The sequence below is a fragment of the Capra hircus genome, chromosome 1, assembly GCF_001704415.2.
Source record: "Capra hircus breed San Clemente chromosome 1, ASM170441v1, whole genome shotgun sequence".
Lineage (NCBI taxonomy): Eukaryota > Metazoa > Chordata > Mammalia > Artiodactyla > Bovidae > Capra > Capra hircus.
This window is the reverse complement of record NC_030808.1, coordinates 45,609,953-45,626,269: the sequence shown is the minus strand read 5'-3', so window position 1 is coordinate 45,626,269 and position 16,317 is coordinate 45,609,953. Positions and strand designations below refer to the sequence as shown.

Below are 16,317 nucleotides of genomic sequence, written 5' to 3'. Positions count from 1 at the left end.
TTTTGCTTAGAAGAATTGAGTGTAATGTCATTTTGTTTTGCAGCAGTTCACAATCAAGTAAGACAGACAATTATGCAAAGCAGACTTCTTACACTAGAGAAAAACGAAGAGATGACGATGGCATTTCTTTTATGTCTGATATTCAGCCTAAAGGTTTGTGAACCGCAGAAAACTGTTGCCATTTGAATTTTTGTCTATTGTAGTTTTAGTAGTATTTGAGTTATAACTATATCTACCCATGAAAGTAAAGAGAGATATTTTAGCAACACAAAGAAAATTGCTAAATTTACTATTTGTATCCTACAGTGTACATCTCTTGATTTATTTACTAAATCTGGAAGTTAAATTTGAATATTATTTCTTGTCATTTTTTTGTTTGGCTGGCATACAGCTATAAAGTTATATAATTTGTCTATTTCTAAATATTACTTTCATGAAAGTGAAAATGTTCATCACTGAGTCATGTCTGACTGTTTGAGACCTCACAGACTGTAGCCGGCCAGGCTCCTCAGTCCATGGAATTCTCCAGGCAAGAATACTGGAGTGGGTTGCAATGCCCTTCTCCAGGGGATCTTCCTGACCCAGGGATTGAACCTAGGTCTCCTGCATTAGTAGACAGATTCTTTACTGTCTGAGCCATGAATGTGTCTAATCATTGATATTATTGCCAATTCTATTATTATTATTGGCTTTCCACTGTCTATCCTCCTTGTATTAAAAATATTCTTTTTAAAAAAAATTTATTTATTTTTAATGTGAGGACATTTGCTTTCTATTGTGTTGGTTTCTGCCATACATCAACATGAATCAGCCATAGGTGCATTCTTTATTCATTAGAATTTTTCTCAACTCTAGGAGGATTCCAATATAAGTCACTTTTAGCAAATTTAAAGGTAAATACATCCCAGACTTCTAAATATTCATTGTAGGCTTCCTTGCAAGGATTAATGAACTGACTTCTTTTTGTCTCTTTTTATTTTTTTTATTTTTTTGTTTTTTTTTTTTTAATTTTAAAATCTTTAATTCTTACATGCGTTCCCAAACATGAACCCCCCTCCCACCTCCCTCCCCACAACATCTCTCTGGGTCTTTTTGTCTCTTTTTAAAAAGACTTTTAAATAATATAATATAAAAATATTCACCAAAACCAATTTATATACTAGTCAGGTGTGAAACTTAACACTTTCCAGGGTCTCTTTGATTATTGATAGCTTCAAACTAGTTGAAATATTTGTTTTCTGAATGATTTTATAAATAATTCACAGGAAAAGGTGGTCCTTTAATGATATTATGTAAAAATTTTTTTGTATTTCATTTGGAACACAGTTGTTTTCACATTTTAAATACTCTTTTTCATAGAAGAGAACACTTGCAACACAACTAATATCTTTGATGTATACAAGAAACCAGCTGTAACTCTTAAGAGGGCAGTCTCTAGAGAAAGTATTATGACTGTAGATGTAATCTTTCAGTTGATTACTAAATACTATCTGCACGTAATGGAGGACTCTTTTTCTTTTAACAAATTGTCCTTTTCCTGGAAATAATTATCCTTACTTACAGTATAAAAATAAAGGTAGATTTGTATTTGTGCAAGTGGGCTTAATTCAGATGCTATCAAAACACTGTTAAACATTCATTGCTTTCCTTGGTAGAGTAGGAATAGTTAAATAAAAAGCTTTCTAATTTATGTGCTTCAATATTCCTTCAAAGTAACAGAATTCTAGGCTTATAGCAGGGAAAAATGAATGATAAAGAAAGCACTATATAGTTTCTTAGTATCCCTGAAGGTTCTCCTCTTAGGTAAAGTGTTTTTAAGAAAGTTAGCTACTGAAACATTATTAAAACTCACAGTATTTTCATCCTATAGATAATTGTCTAATACCAATTGTTTAACAAAAGCCTATAAATTAATGGGTATTCTGAATTAAATCCAAGGTATACCACTGAAAAAAGTTTTTTCTTCCAGTTTTTTATAATTGACAGCACTGTATAAGTTTAAGGTGAATAGTGTAATGATTTCACTTATATATATATCATGATTACCACAGTGAGTTTAGTCAACATCCATTTATTCATGTAGATGCATGGGTTTGTTTCTGGGCTTTTTATTCCATTCCATTTACCTATTTAGAAAAAAATTTTCCTTATGATGAGAACTCAGGATTTACTCTAACAACTTTCATATATAACATACAGCAGTGTTAATTTTATTTGTCATGTTATACATTATGTCCCTAGAACTTATTTATTTTATAATAGCAATTTTGTACATGTTGACTGCCTTCATTCAATTCTTCTCCCCCTGTCTCTGATAACCGCAAATCTTGTCTCATTTTCTGATTTTGTTTTTGAATTATAATCAACCTATACAACACTGTATTAGTTTCTGTTACACAGCATAGTGATTCAGTATTTCTGTACATTTCAAATAATCACCATGATAAGTCTAGTTATGATCTACCATATACAAACATTGTGGGTTAGTCACTAAGTTGTGTCTGACTCTTGCGACCTCATGGTCTGCAGCCTGCCATGCTCCTCTACCCATGGGATTCTCCAGGCAAGAATACTGGAGTGGGTTGCTATTTCTTTTCTCCAGTGGCTCTTCCTGACCCAGGAATCGAATCCAGGTCTCCTGCATTGCAGGCAGTTTCTTTACCAACTGAGCTATTCCCCACACTAGGTATACCTTTATTTTGTAGTGCCTAAAGTTTGCCTTGTAAAACTTGCTTTTATGAATATAATACATTGGAAATATTTAACATTCTTTTGTATGTAGGAATTTGTTAGCTGTTTAATTTTATATGGTAACGATATTTGCAAGTTAAATATATATATATATATATATATATATATATACAGTTCAAGTAGAGTCCTGTTTTTTTAAAATAATGTCTGACTCTGTCTAATACATTTATTCCAGTTTCCCATGAGATTGTCTTGACTGATTTGCAGTTAGTGAACTGCTTGGAGGAAAACTGCTATATAATAGAGTTTTTCCAAGCCTTAGTTCTTTCATCAGTTTTTTAAAAATTTTATATTTTATATTGCAGTATAGTTGATTAACCATATTGTGTTAGTTCCAGGTGTACAACAAAGCAATTCAATTATAAATATACATGTGTCTAAATATACATGTGTTTTTTCAATTTTCCCAACTAGGTTGTTACAGAATATTGAGCATAGTTCCCTGTGTTATACAGCAGTCCTTGGTTATCCACTTTAAATACAGAAGTGTGTACATGTCAGCTCCAAATTCTATTATGCTTTCCTCCTACACTTACCCCCTGGTAACCATGGTTCTCTAAGTCTATGAGTCTGTTTCTATTTTGTAAGTAAGTTCATTTGTATCATTTTTTATAAGACTTTGCATATAAGTAATACAATATGATATTTCTGTCTGTCTGACTTCACTCAGTATGATAATCACCAGGTCCATCCATGTTCCTGCAAATGGCATTATGTTGTTCTTTTTAATAGCTGAGTAATATTCCTTGATGTTCAAGCTGGTTTTAGAAAAGGCAGAGGAACCAGAGATCAAATTGCCAACATCTGCTGGATCATGGAGAAAGCAAGAGAGTTCCAGAAAAACATCTATTTCTGCTTTATTGCCAAAGCCTTTGACTGTGTGGATCACAATAAACTGTGGAAGATTCTGAAAGAGATGGGAATACCAGCCCACCTGACCTGCCTCTTGAGAAACCTATATGCAGGTCAGGAAGGAACAGTTAGAACTGGACATAGAACAACAGACTGGTTCCAAATAGGGAAAGGAGTACGTCAAGGCTGTATATTGTCACCCTGCTTATTTAACTTCTATGCAGAGTACATCATGAGAAACGCTGGGCTGGAAGAAGCACAAGCTGGAATCAAATTGCCGGGGGAAATATCAATGACCTCAGATGTGCAGATGACACCACCCTTATGGAAGAAAGCAAAGAAGAACTAAAGAGCCTCTTGATGAAAGTGAAAGAGGAGAGTGAAAAATTTGGCTTAAAACTCAGCATTCAGAAAAATAAGATCATGGCATCCGGTCCCATCACTTATGGCAAATAGATGGGGAAACAGTGGAAACAGTGGCTGACTTTATATTTTGGACTCCACAACCACTGCAGATAGTGACTACAGCCATGAAATTCAAACACACTTGCTCCTTGGAAGAAAAGCTATGACCAGCCTGAAAGCTGGGCTGGATGAAGCACAAGCTGGAATCAAGATTACCAAGAGAAATGTCAATAACCTCAGGTATGCAGATGACACCACCCTTATGGCAGAAAGTGAAGAAGAACTAAAGAGCCTCTTAATGAAAGTAAAAGAGGAGAGTGAAAAAGTTGGCTTAAAACTCAACATTCAGGGGGGAGGGAAAGATGGCGGAGGAATAGGACGGGAAGACCACTTTCTCCCTCACAAATTCCTCAAAAGAACATTTCAACGCCGAGCAAACTTCACAAAACAACTTCTGTAGGCTGGCAGAGGACATCAGGCAACCAGAAAAGCAGATCATTGTCTTCAAAAACAGGTAGGAAAAAATATAAAAGACGAAAAAGGAGACAAAGGAGGTGGGGAGGGAGTTCCGTCCCGGGAAGGGAAGCCCGTCCTGGGAAGGGAATTTTAAGAAGAGAGGTTTCCAAACACCAGGAAACACTCTCCCTGCCGAGTCTGTGGCGAGCCTTGGAAACACAGAGGGCAACATAACAGGAAGGAAAAATAGATAAATAATTAAAACCAACAGATTACAAGCCCAACAGTAACTCCCCCAGGGGAAAAGCAGCACAGACTGCATCCGCCACTGGGAAGTGGGGGCAGGGCAGGGACGCGCGGGAGGCGCGGGCTGCAGAGCTTTGTAAGAATTGGGCAGGAACGCCCCACGCACAACCAGAACGATCTAACTTGGGCTAGCAAACCAGACTGTGGGATAGCTACCACGCGAAAAGCTCGAACATAAGACACCGCCAGGACCGAGCACAGAACAAAGGACGGAACGGGAAAAGCCGGCTGCAGACCATCCCCCGCCGGGGACAGGCAGCCAGAGTCGTAAAGACTGGAAAGGGGCAATTGCAAACTCAGAGAGACTTTACTTACCTAACTGCAAGCAAGCTCCTTTGCTAAGACTTCTGGGGGTGCTGGACAGTCACAATCTACCGCACGGGGTGCGCCAGCGGCCCGCCCAGAAAGCTGAGCAGCAGCGGCAGAAAAGGTGACAAGCCGCGGCGATCGCGCTCGCCAAACTCCTGAGCTACTCGGACCTGGGAAGGGCACAAAGCGCAGTTCCAGCCGAATCTGTGCCTCTGAGGGCTGCCTGAGCGCCGAACCTGAGCGGCTTGGACCGGGAAGTGCACGCAGCCTAGGGCCGGCCCCAGACGGTTCCCGGCTGCGCATCCTAGAGCCGGAGCGGTTTGTGCGCCGCGAAAAAGGACAGGTCAAGCCGGGCAGAGATACTGCGTGCACACGACAGTGCTATTTGTTAGCAGCAGCCCCCCTCCCCACAGCGCAACTGTGAGCCTAAAAAGCCAGCAAACAGAAGAAGTTAAACAGAGGGAACCACCTTGGAAGTGATCCCACACGGCCCATTACACCAGAAAGGGCCAGATATTCTTAATATTTATAAAATCATTCCTTTTTTTTTTGCTTTTTTTTTCTAACTTTTTTTTAATTGTTAAGTCTTCTATTTCTCCTCTAATTTTTATTTCTATAACCTATTATTACTATATTTTTTTGTTTGTTTTTTAAAAAGACTTTTTTTTTTTTTTTTTTTAAGGCAAACACCGTATACAGTCTTTGGATGGTTGTTGATGGCTTTTTTTTTTTTTTGATTGTTTGTTTGTTTGTTTGTTTTTTAATAATTCTTTTTCTTTTTTTTTTTCTTTCTTCCTTTTTCCTTCTGCTTCTCTCTAATATTGTATCTTTGAAAATCCAACCTCTACTCTAGATTTTTAATCTTTGCTCTTAGGTTTTTGTGGTCAATTTTGTACATTTAAAAACCCAAACTTCACTATCCCAGTTTACCTGAGAGCGAGATTACTGGCTTGACCACTCTCTCCTCCTCTGGACTCTCCTTTTTCTCCACCAGGTGGCCTCTGTCTCTTTTCTCCCCCATCTCTCCTCTATCCAACTCTGTGAATCTCTGTGTGTTCCAGACGGTGGAGAACACCTAAGGAACAGGTTACTGGCAGGATTTGTCTCGCTCCTACTCATTCCTCTCTCTGATCCTCCTGGTCACCTCTGTCTACTTCCTCCCTCTCCTCTTCCCCGTATAACTCTGTAAATACCTCTGAGAGGTCCAGGCTATAGAGCGCACATAAGGAAGTGACTACTGGCTAGCTTGCTCTCTTCTCTTTTGATCTCACCGCATCTCATTCCAGTTACCTCTAACTACCCCCTCCATCTTCTCTTCTCCTTATAACTCAGTGAACCTCTCTGAGTGTCCCTCAATGTGGAGAAACTTTTCATCTTTAACCTAGATGTTTTATCATCGGTGCTGTATAGATGGAGAAGTCTAGAGGCTACTGTAAAAATAAAACTGAAAACCAGAAGCAGGAAGCTTAAATCCAAAGCCTGAAAACATTAGAGAACTCTTGAATTCAGGGAACATTAAGCAATAGGAGCCCATCTAATGCCTTCATACCTACACCGAAACCAAGTTCCACCCAAGGGCCAACAAATTCCAAAACAAGACACACCACGCAAATTCTCCAGCAACACAGGAACACTCCCCTGAGCTTCAATATACAGGCAGCTCAAAATTATCCCAAAACCTTTGACGTCTCGTAACCCATTACGGGTCACTCCATTGCACTCCAGAGAGAAGAAACCCAGCTCCACCCACCAAAACTCCAACACAAGCCTCCCTAACCAGGAAACCTTGACAAGCCACTGATAGAACCCCACCCAAAGTGAGGAAGCTCCATAATAAAGAGAACTCCACAAATTCCCAGAATATAAAAAGGCCACCCCAAACGCAGCAATATAACCAAGATGAAGAGACAGAGGAATACACAGCAGGTAAAGGAACAGGAGAGTTGCCCACCAAACCAAACAAAAGTGGAAGAAGTAGGGAATCTACCGGAGAAGGAATTCCGAATATTGATAGTGAAAATGATCCAAAATCTTGAAATCAAAATGGAATCACAGATAAATAGGCTAGAGACAAGGATTGAGAAGATGCAAGAAAGGTTTAACAAGGACCTAGAAGAAATAAAAAAGAGTCAAAATATAATGAATAATGCAATAAATGAGATCAGAAACACTCTGGAGGCAACAATTAGTAGAATAACGGAGGCAGAAGATAGGATTAGTGAAATAGAAGATAGAATGGTAGAAATAAATGAATCAGAGAGGAAACAAGAACAACGAATTAAAAGAAATGAGGACAATCTCAGAGACCTCCAGGACAATATGAAACGCTCCAACATTTGAATTATAGGAGTCCCAGAAGAAGAAGACAGAAAGAAAGATCATGAGAAAATCCTTGAGGAGATAATAGTTGAAAACTTCCCTAAAATGGGGAAGGAAATAATCACCCAAGTCCAAGAAACACAGAGAGTTCCAAATAGGATAAACCCAAGGCGAAACACCCCAAGACACATATTAATCAAATTAACAAAGATCAAACACAAAGAACAAATATTAAAAGCAGCAAGGGAAAAACAACAAATAACACACAAGGGGATTCCCATTAGGATAACAGCTGATCTCTCAATAGAAACTCTTCAGGCCAGGAGGGAATGGCAAGACATACTTAAAGTGATGAAAGACAATAACCTACAGCCCAGAATACTGTACCCAGCAAGGATCTCATTCAAATATGAAGGAGAAATCAAAAGCTTTACAGACAAGCAAAAGCTGAGAGAATTCAGCACCACCAAACCAGCTCTCCAACAAATTCTAAAGGATATTCTCTAGACAGGAAACACAAAAAGGGTGTATAAACTCGAACCCAAAACAATAAAGTAAATGGTAACGGGATCACACTTATCAATAATTACCTTAAACGTAAATGGGTTGAACGCCCCAACCAAAAGACAAAGACTGGCCGAATGGATACAAAAACAAGACCCCTCTATATGCTGCTTACAAGAGACCCACCTCAAAACAAGGGACACATACAGACTGAAAGTGAAGGGCTGGAAAAAGATATACCACGCAAATAGAGACCAAAAGAAAGCAGGAGTGGCAATACTCATATCCGATAAAATAGACTTTAAAACAAAGGCTGTGAAAAGAGACAAAGAAGGCCACTACATAATGATCAAAGGAACAATCCAAGAAGAAGATATAACAATTATAAATATATATGCCCCCAATATAGGAGCCCCGCAATATGTAAGACAAATGCTAACAAGTATGAAAGGGGAAATCAACAATAACACAATAATAGTGGGAGACTTTAATACCCCACTCACACCTATGGACAGATCAACTAAACAGAAAATTAACAAAGAAACGCAAACTTTAAATGATACATTAGATCAGTTAGACCTAATTGATATCTATAGGACATTTCACCCCAAAACAATGAATTTCACTTTTTTTTCAAGTGCTCATGGAACCTTCTCCAGGATAGATCACATCCTGGGCCATAAATCTAAACTTGATAAATTCAAAAAAATCGAAATCATTCCAAGCATCTTTTCTGACCATAATGCATTAAGATTAGATCTCAATTACAGGAGAAAAACTATTAAAAATTCCAACATATGGAGGTTGAACAACACACTTCTGAATAACCAACAAATCACAGAAGAAATCAAAAAAGAAATCAAAATATGCATAGAAACTAATGAAAATGAAAACACAACAACCCAAAACCTGTGGGACACTATAAAAGCAGTGCTAAGAGGAAAGTTCATAGCAATACAGGCATACCTCAAGAAACAAGAAAAAAGTCAAATAAATAACCTAACTCTGCAACTAAAGCAACTAGAAAAGGAAGAGTTGGAGAACCCCAGAGTTAGTAGAAGGAAAGAAATCTTAAAAATTAGGGCAGAAATAAATGCAAAAGAAACAAAAGAGACCATAGCAAAAATCAACAAAGCCAAAAGCTGGTTCTTTGAAAGGATAAATAAAATTGACAAACCATTAGCCAGACTCATCAAGAAGCAAAGAGAGAAAAATCAAATCAATAAAATTAGAAATGAAAATGGAGAGATCACAACAGACAACACAGAAATACAAAGGATCATAAGAGACTACTATCAGCAGTTGTATGCCAATAAAATGGACAACGTGGAAGAAATGGACAAATTCTTAGAAAAGTACAATTTTCCAAAACTGAACCAGGAAGAAATAGAAAATCTTAACAGACCCATCACAAGCACAGAAATTGAAATGGTAATCAGAAATCTTCCAGCAAACAAAAGCCCAGGTCCAGACGGCTTCACAGCTGAATTCTACCAAAAATTTCGAGAAGAGCTAACACCTATCCTCCTCAAACTCTTCCAGAAAATTGCAGAGGAAGGTAAACTTCCAAACTCATTCTATGAGGCCACCATCACCCTAATACCAAAACCTGACAAAGATGTCACAAAAAAGGAAAACTACAGGCCAATATCACTGATGAACATAGATGCAAAAATCCTCAACAAAATTCTAGCAATCAGAATCCAACAACACATTAAAAAGATCATACACCATGACCAAGTGGGCTTTATCCCAGGGATGCAAGGATTCTTCAATATCCGCAAATCAATCAATGTAATTCACCACATTAACAAATTGAAAAATAAAAACCATATGATTATCTCAATAGATGCAGAGAAGGCCTTTGACAAAATTCAACATCCATTTATGATAAAAACTCTCCAGAAAGCAGGAATAGAAGGAACATACCTCAACATAATAAAAGCTATATATGACAAACCCACAGCAAACATTATCCTCAATGGTGAAAAATTGAAAGCATTTCCCCTAAAGTCAGGAACAAGACAAGGGTGTCCACTTTCACCGCTACTATTCAACATAGTTCTGGAAGTTTTGGCCACAGCAATCAGAGCAGAAAAAGAAATCAAAGGAATCCAAATTGGAAAAGAAGAAGTAAAACTCTCACTGTTTGCAGATGACATGATCCTCTACATGGAAAACCCTAAAGACTCCACCAGAAAATTACTAGAGCTAATCAATGAATATAGTAAAGTTGCAGGATATAAAATCAACACACAGAAATCCCTTGCATTCCTATACACGAATAATGAGAAAGTAGAAAAAGAAATTAAGGAAACAATTCCATTCACCATTGCAACGAAAAGAATAAAATACTTAGGAATATGTCTACCTAAAGAAACTAAAGACCTATATATAGAAAACTATAAAACACTGATGAAAGAAATCAAAGAGGACACTAATAGATGGAGAAATATACCATGTTCATGGATCGGAAGAATCAATATAGTGAAAATGAGTATACTACCCAAAGCAATTTACAAATTCAATGCAATCCCTATCAAGCTACCAGCCACATTTTTCACAGAACTAGAACAAATAATTTCAAGATTTGTATGGAAATACAAAAAACCTCGAATAGCCAAAGCAATCTTGAGAAAGAAGAATGGAACTGGAGGAATCAACTTGCCTGACTTCAGGCTCTACTACAAAGCCACAGTCATCAAGACAGTATGGTACTGGCACAAAGACAGACATATAGATCAATGGAACAAAATAGAAAGCCCAGAGATAAATCCACACACATATGGACACCTTATCTTTGACAAAGGAGGCAAGAATATACAATGGAATAAAGACAATCTCTTTAACAAGTGGTGCTGGGAAAACTGGTCAACCACTTGTAAAAGAATGAAACTAGATCACTTTCTATCACCGTACACAAAAATAAACTCAAAATGGATTAAAGATCTAAATGTAAGATCAGAAACTATAAAACTCCTAGAGGAGAACATAGGCAAAACACTCTCAGACATACATCACAGCAGGATCCTCTATGATCCACCTCCCAGAATTCTGGAAATAAAAGCAAAAATAAACAAATGGGATCTAATTAAAATTAAAAGCTTCTGTACAACAAAGGAAAATATAAGCAAGGTGAAAAGACAGCCTTCTGAATGGGAGAAAATAATAGCAACTGAAACAACTGACAAACAACTAATCTCAAAAATATACAAGCAACTTCTGCAGCTCAATTCCAGAAAAATAAACGACCCAATCAAAAAATGGGCCAAAGAACTAAGTAGACATTTCTCCAAAGAAGACATACGGATGGCTAACAAACACATGAAAAGATGCTCAACATCACTCATTATTAGAGAAATGCAAATCAAAACCACAATGAGGTACCACTTCATACCAGTCAGAATGGCTGCGATCCAAAAATCTGCAAGCAATAAATGCTGGAGAGGGTGTGGAGAAAAGGGAACCCTCCTACACTGTTGGTGGGAATGCAAACTAGTACAGCCACTATGGAGAACAGTGTGGAGATTCCTTAAAAAATTGCAAATAGAACTACCTTATGACCCAGCAATCCCACTTCTGGGCATACACACTGAGGAAACCAGAATTGAAAGAGACACATGTACCCCAATGTTCATCGCAGCACTGTTTATAATAGCCAGGACATGGAAACAACCTAGATGTCCATCAGCAGATGAATGGATAAGAAAGCTGTGGTACATATACACAATGGAGTATTACTCAGCCGTTAAAAAGAATTCATTTGAATCAGTTCTGATGAGATGGATGAAACTGGAGCCAATTATACAGAGTGAAGTAAGCCAGAAAGAAAAACACCAATACAGTATACTAACACATATATATGGAATTTAGGAAGATGGCAATGACGACCCTGTATGCAAGACAGGAAAAAAGACACAGATGTGTATAACGGACTTTTGGACTCAGAGGGAGAGGGAGAGGGTGGGATGATTTGGGAGAATGGGAATTCTAACATGTATACTGTCATGTAAGAATTGAATCGCCAGTCCATGTCTGACATAGGGTGCAGCTTGCTTGGGGCTGGTGCATGGGGATGACCCAGAGAGATGTTGTGGGGAGGGAGGTGGGAGGGGGGTTCATGTTTGGGAACGCATGTAAGAATTAAAGAATTTAAAATTAAAAAAAAAAATTAAAATAAAAAAAAAAAATCTAAAAAAAAAAAACTCAACATTCAGAAAACTAAGATCATGGCACCTGGTCCCATCACTTCATGGCAAATAGATGGGGAAATAGTGGAAACTGTAGCTGCCTTTATTTTTCTGGGCTCCAAAATCATTGCGGATGGTGACTGCAGCCGTGAAATTAAAAGATGCTTGCTGCTTGAAAGGAAAGTTATGACCAACCTAGACAGCATATTCAAAAGCAGAGACATTACTTTGCCAACAAAAGTCCATCTAGTCAAGGCTATGGTTTTTCCTGTATCATGTATGGATGTGAGAGTTGGAGTATAAAGAAAGCTGAGCGCTGAAGAATTGATGCTTTTGACCTGTGGTATTGGAGAAGACTCTTGAGAGTCCCTTGGACTGCAAAGAGATCCAACCAGTCCATCCTAGAGGAGAGCAGTTCTGGGTGTTCATTGGAGGGTCTGATGTTGAAGCTGAAACTCCAATACTTCGGCCATCTGATGCGGAGAGCTGACTCATTTGAAAAGACTCTGATGCTGGGGAAGATTGAGGGCTGGAGAAGAAGGGGACGACAGAGGATGAGATGGTTGGATGGCATCACCAACACAATGTTCATGGGTTTGGGTGGTTCCGGGAATTGGTGATGGACAGGGAGGCATGGCATGCTCCGGTTCATGGGGTCGCAAAGAGTCGGACATGACTAAGCAACTGAACTGAACTGAGACAGCATATTAAAAAACAAAGATGTTACTTTGCTGACAAATGTCCGTCTAGTCAAAGCTATGGTTTTTTCAGTAATAATGTGTGGATGTCAGAGTTGGACTATAAGGAAAGCTGATCGCCAAAGAATTGATGCTTCTGAATTGTAGTGTTGGAGGAGACTCTTGAGAGTCCCTTGGACTGCAAAGAGATCCAGCCAGTCAATCCTAAAGGAAATCAGTCCTGAATATTCATTGGAAGGGCTGATACTGAAGCTGAAACTCCAGTACTTTGGCTACCTGATGCGAAATGTTGACTCATTGGGAAAGACCCTGATGCTGTGGAAAATTGAAGGCGGGAGAAGAAGGGTATGACAGAGGATGAGAAGGTTTGATGGCATCACTGACTCGATGGACATGAGTTTGAGTAAGCTCTGAGTGTTGGTGAGGGACAGGAAGGCCTGGTGTGCTGCAGTTCATAGGATTGTAAATAGTCAGATACGACTGAGCGACTGAACTGAATTGAATAATTAGTAATGTTGAACATCTTTTCATGTGCCTCTTGGCCATCTGTATATCTTCTTTGGAGAAGTACCTGTTTGATCTTCTGCCCATTTTTGATTGGGTTGTTTGTTTCTTGTGATATTAAGTCACATGAGCTGTTTATAAAATTTGGAGACTAATCCCTTGTCGGTCACATCATTTCAATTGTTTTCTTCCATATTTTGGGTTCTCTTTTCATTTATTTATGATTCCTTAACTGTATAAAAACATTTAGTTTAGTTAGTTCTCATTTGTTCATTTTTATTTTTATTTCCATTATTCTTGGAGATAGATCATAAATATATTGCTGCAGTTTTTGGTGAGAGCATTTTGCCAATGTTTTCCTCCAAGAGTTTTTTTTTTTTTTTAATCTGTGCCTATTCTATTATGTTTAATCACATGAAAGGCCAACATCCACTTTTTCTTGAGAGATGCAAACTACAGATGTAGAACAGTAAGCACAGAATGCAGTAATCAAAGCATGTTGATGTATGGCAAAACCAATACAATATTGTAAAGTAAAAAAAAAAGTACACCTTTGTACACATATGCTTTGTGTACATAGATTCTCTCTAAAAGAATGTGCTACCTAGAAAACATGTTTATCTCAGAACAGAATTGAGGGAGTGAAGGGGAGGAAAGAGGGGAGGAAATGTTATTTTTTTAAAAACTATGCAGTTACTATTTTTCTTTTAACATTACTTTATTTATTTATTTTTTACTTTACAATACTGTATTGGTTTTGCCATACATTGACATGAATCCACCACAGGTGTACATGAGTTCCCAACCCTGAACCCCCCTTTTGGTGAGAGTGTTTTGCCAATGTTTTCCTCCAAGAGTTTTATAGTGTGTGATCTTACATTTAGGTCTTAATCTATGTTAAATTTATTTTTGTGTATGGTTTTAAAGAATTTTCTAATTTCATTTTTTTTTACATGTAGCTGTCCAATTTTCCTGGCACCATTTATTGAAGGGACTGTTTTTTTCTCCTTTTTATAGTTTGCCTTCTTTGTCATAGATTAACTTACCATAGATTCATGGGTTTGTTTCTGGGCTTTTTATTCCATTCCATTTACCTATCTTTCTGTTTTTGTGTCTGTACCCTACTGTGTAGATAACTGTGCTTTGAAGTGTATAGTCTGAAGTCAGGGAGCATGATTTCTTTAGCTTCATTTTTCTTTCCCAAGATTGCTTTGGCTATTCAGGGTCTTTTATGTCTCAATACAAACTTTAAGGTTTTTTTGTTCTAGTTCCATAAAAAATGCCATTGATAATTTGATAGAGATTGTACTGAATCTGTAGATTGCCTTTGGTAGTATAGTCATTTTGACAATATTGATTCTTTCAATCCAAGTACATGTATATATTTCCATTTGTTTGTGTCATTTTGTATTTCTTTCATGAGTGTCTTAACAGTTTATGGAGTACAGGTCTTGGTTTGTTTATTCCTAGGTATTTTATTCTTTTTGATGTGATGGTGAATGGGATTGTTTTCTTAATTTCTCTTTCTGATCTTTCATTTTTAGTGTGTGATAGTAATGCAGTAGATTTCTATGTATTAATTTGTAACCAGCAGCTTTACCAAATTAATTGATGAGCTCCAGTATGGCACCCCACTCCAGTACTCTTGCTGGAAAACCCCATGGATGGAGGAGCCTGGTGGGCTGCAGTCCATGGGGTCGCTAAGAGTCAGACACGACTAAGCGACTTCACTTTCACTTTTCACTTTCATGCATTGGAGAAGGAAATGGCAACCCACTCCAGTGTTCTTGCCTGGAGAATCCCAGGGACGAGGGAGCCTGGTGGGCTGCCGTCTATGGGGTCGCACAGAGTCAGACACGACTGGAGCAACTTAGCAGCAGGAGCAGCAGCAGTAGTTTCCCCGTAGTGTCTTTAGAATTTTCTATGTATAGTATCATGCATCTGCAAACAGTGACAATTTAATTTCTTTTCCAATTTGGATTCTTTTTACTTCGTTTTCTTCTCTGATTGATTGCTATAGCTAGGACTTCCAAAACTATGTTGAATAAATGTGGTGAGAGTGGACATCCTCATCTTGTTTTGATCTCAGAGAATCTGCTTTTAGCTTTTCACTACTGAGTATGATGTTAACTGTAGGTTTGTTACTACAAACAGTAGGTTTGTAGGCCTTTATTATGTTGCCCACTTTCTGGAGAGTTTTTATTATAAATGGGTGTTGAATTTTGTCAAAAGCTTAAGCTTTTTGGATGATCATATGGCTTTTATTCTTCAGTTTGTTGATGTGGTATAGCACACTGATTTGTGGATTTTGAAAAATCCTTGCATCCCTAGGATAAATCCAATGGATAATGGTGTATGCACCTTTAATGTGTCCTTGAATTTGGATTGCTAATTTTCAGGATTTCTGTGTCTATGTTCATCAATGATATTGGCCTGTAATTTTCTTTTTTTGTGGTGTCTTTTTCTGGTTTTGATAGCAGGATGATGGTGGCTTGACAGAATTTGTTTGGGAGTTTTCCTTCCTCTGCAGTTTTGGGGAACAGTTTCAGAAGGCTAGGTGTTAGCTTTTTTCTCAGTGTTTGATAGAACTCAATTCTGAAGCCATCTGGTCTTGAGTTTTTAAGTCATAGTTTGAATTTTGATGCTTGTAATTGGTCTGTTCATGTTTTCTTTGTCTTCCTGGTTCAGTCTTGAAAGATTGTACCTTCCCTGGTGGCTCAGAGGTTAAAGCATCTGCCTGGAATGCGGGAGATCCAGGTTCGATCCCTGGGTCGGGAAGATCTCCTGGAGAAGGAAATGGCAACCACTCCAGTACTCTTGCTTGGAGAATTTTATGGACTGAGGAGCATGGTAGGCTACAGTCCATGGAGTTGCAAAGAGTCGGACAAGACTGAACAACTTCATTTTTACTTTCAAGAATTTTTCCAGCTTGTTTTATTGGCATACAGCTATGATCCTTTGTATTTCTGTGATATTAGTTGTAACTTCTTTTTCATTTCTGATTTTATTGATTTGAGTCTTTC

The 16,317-nt window shown here is 38.0% G+C and overlaps 1 protein-coding gene across 5 annotated transcripts in view; it reads left to right on the top strand.

Moving 5' to 3' along the window:
* The window catches only part of SENP7 (SUMO1/sentrin specific peptidase 7), a 148,786-nt gene that overhangs the window by 83,373 nt on the left and 49,096 nt on the right, over positions 1-16,317 (top strand). For 3 of the 5 annotated variants that reach the window (XM_013975109.2, XM_005674864.3, XM_013975214.2), the window contains one exon: positions 44-153. In XM_013975109.2, coding sequence (XP_013830563.2) covers positions 44-153 — 110 coding nt within the window. Of the gene's footprint in view, positions 1-43; positions 162-16,317 lie in introns of those variants that run through there. The other 2 variants (XM_018060636.1, XM_018060691.1) reach the window with 2 other exon arrangements.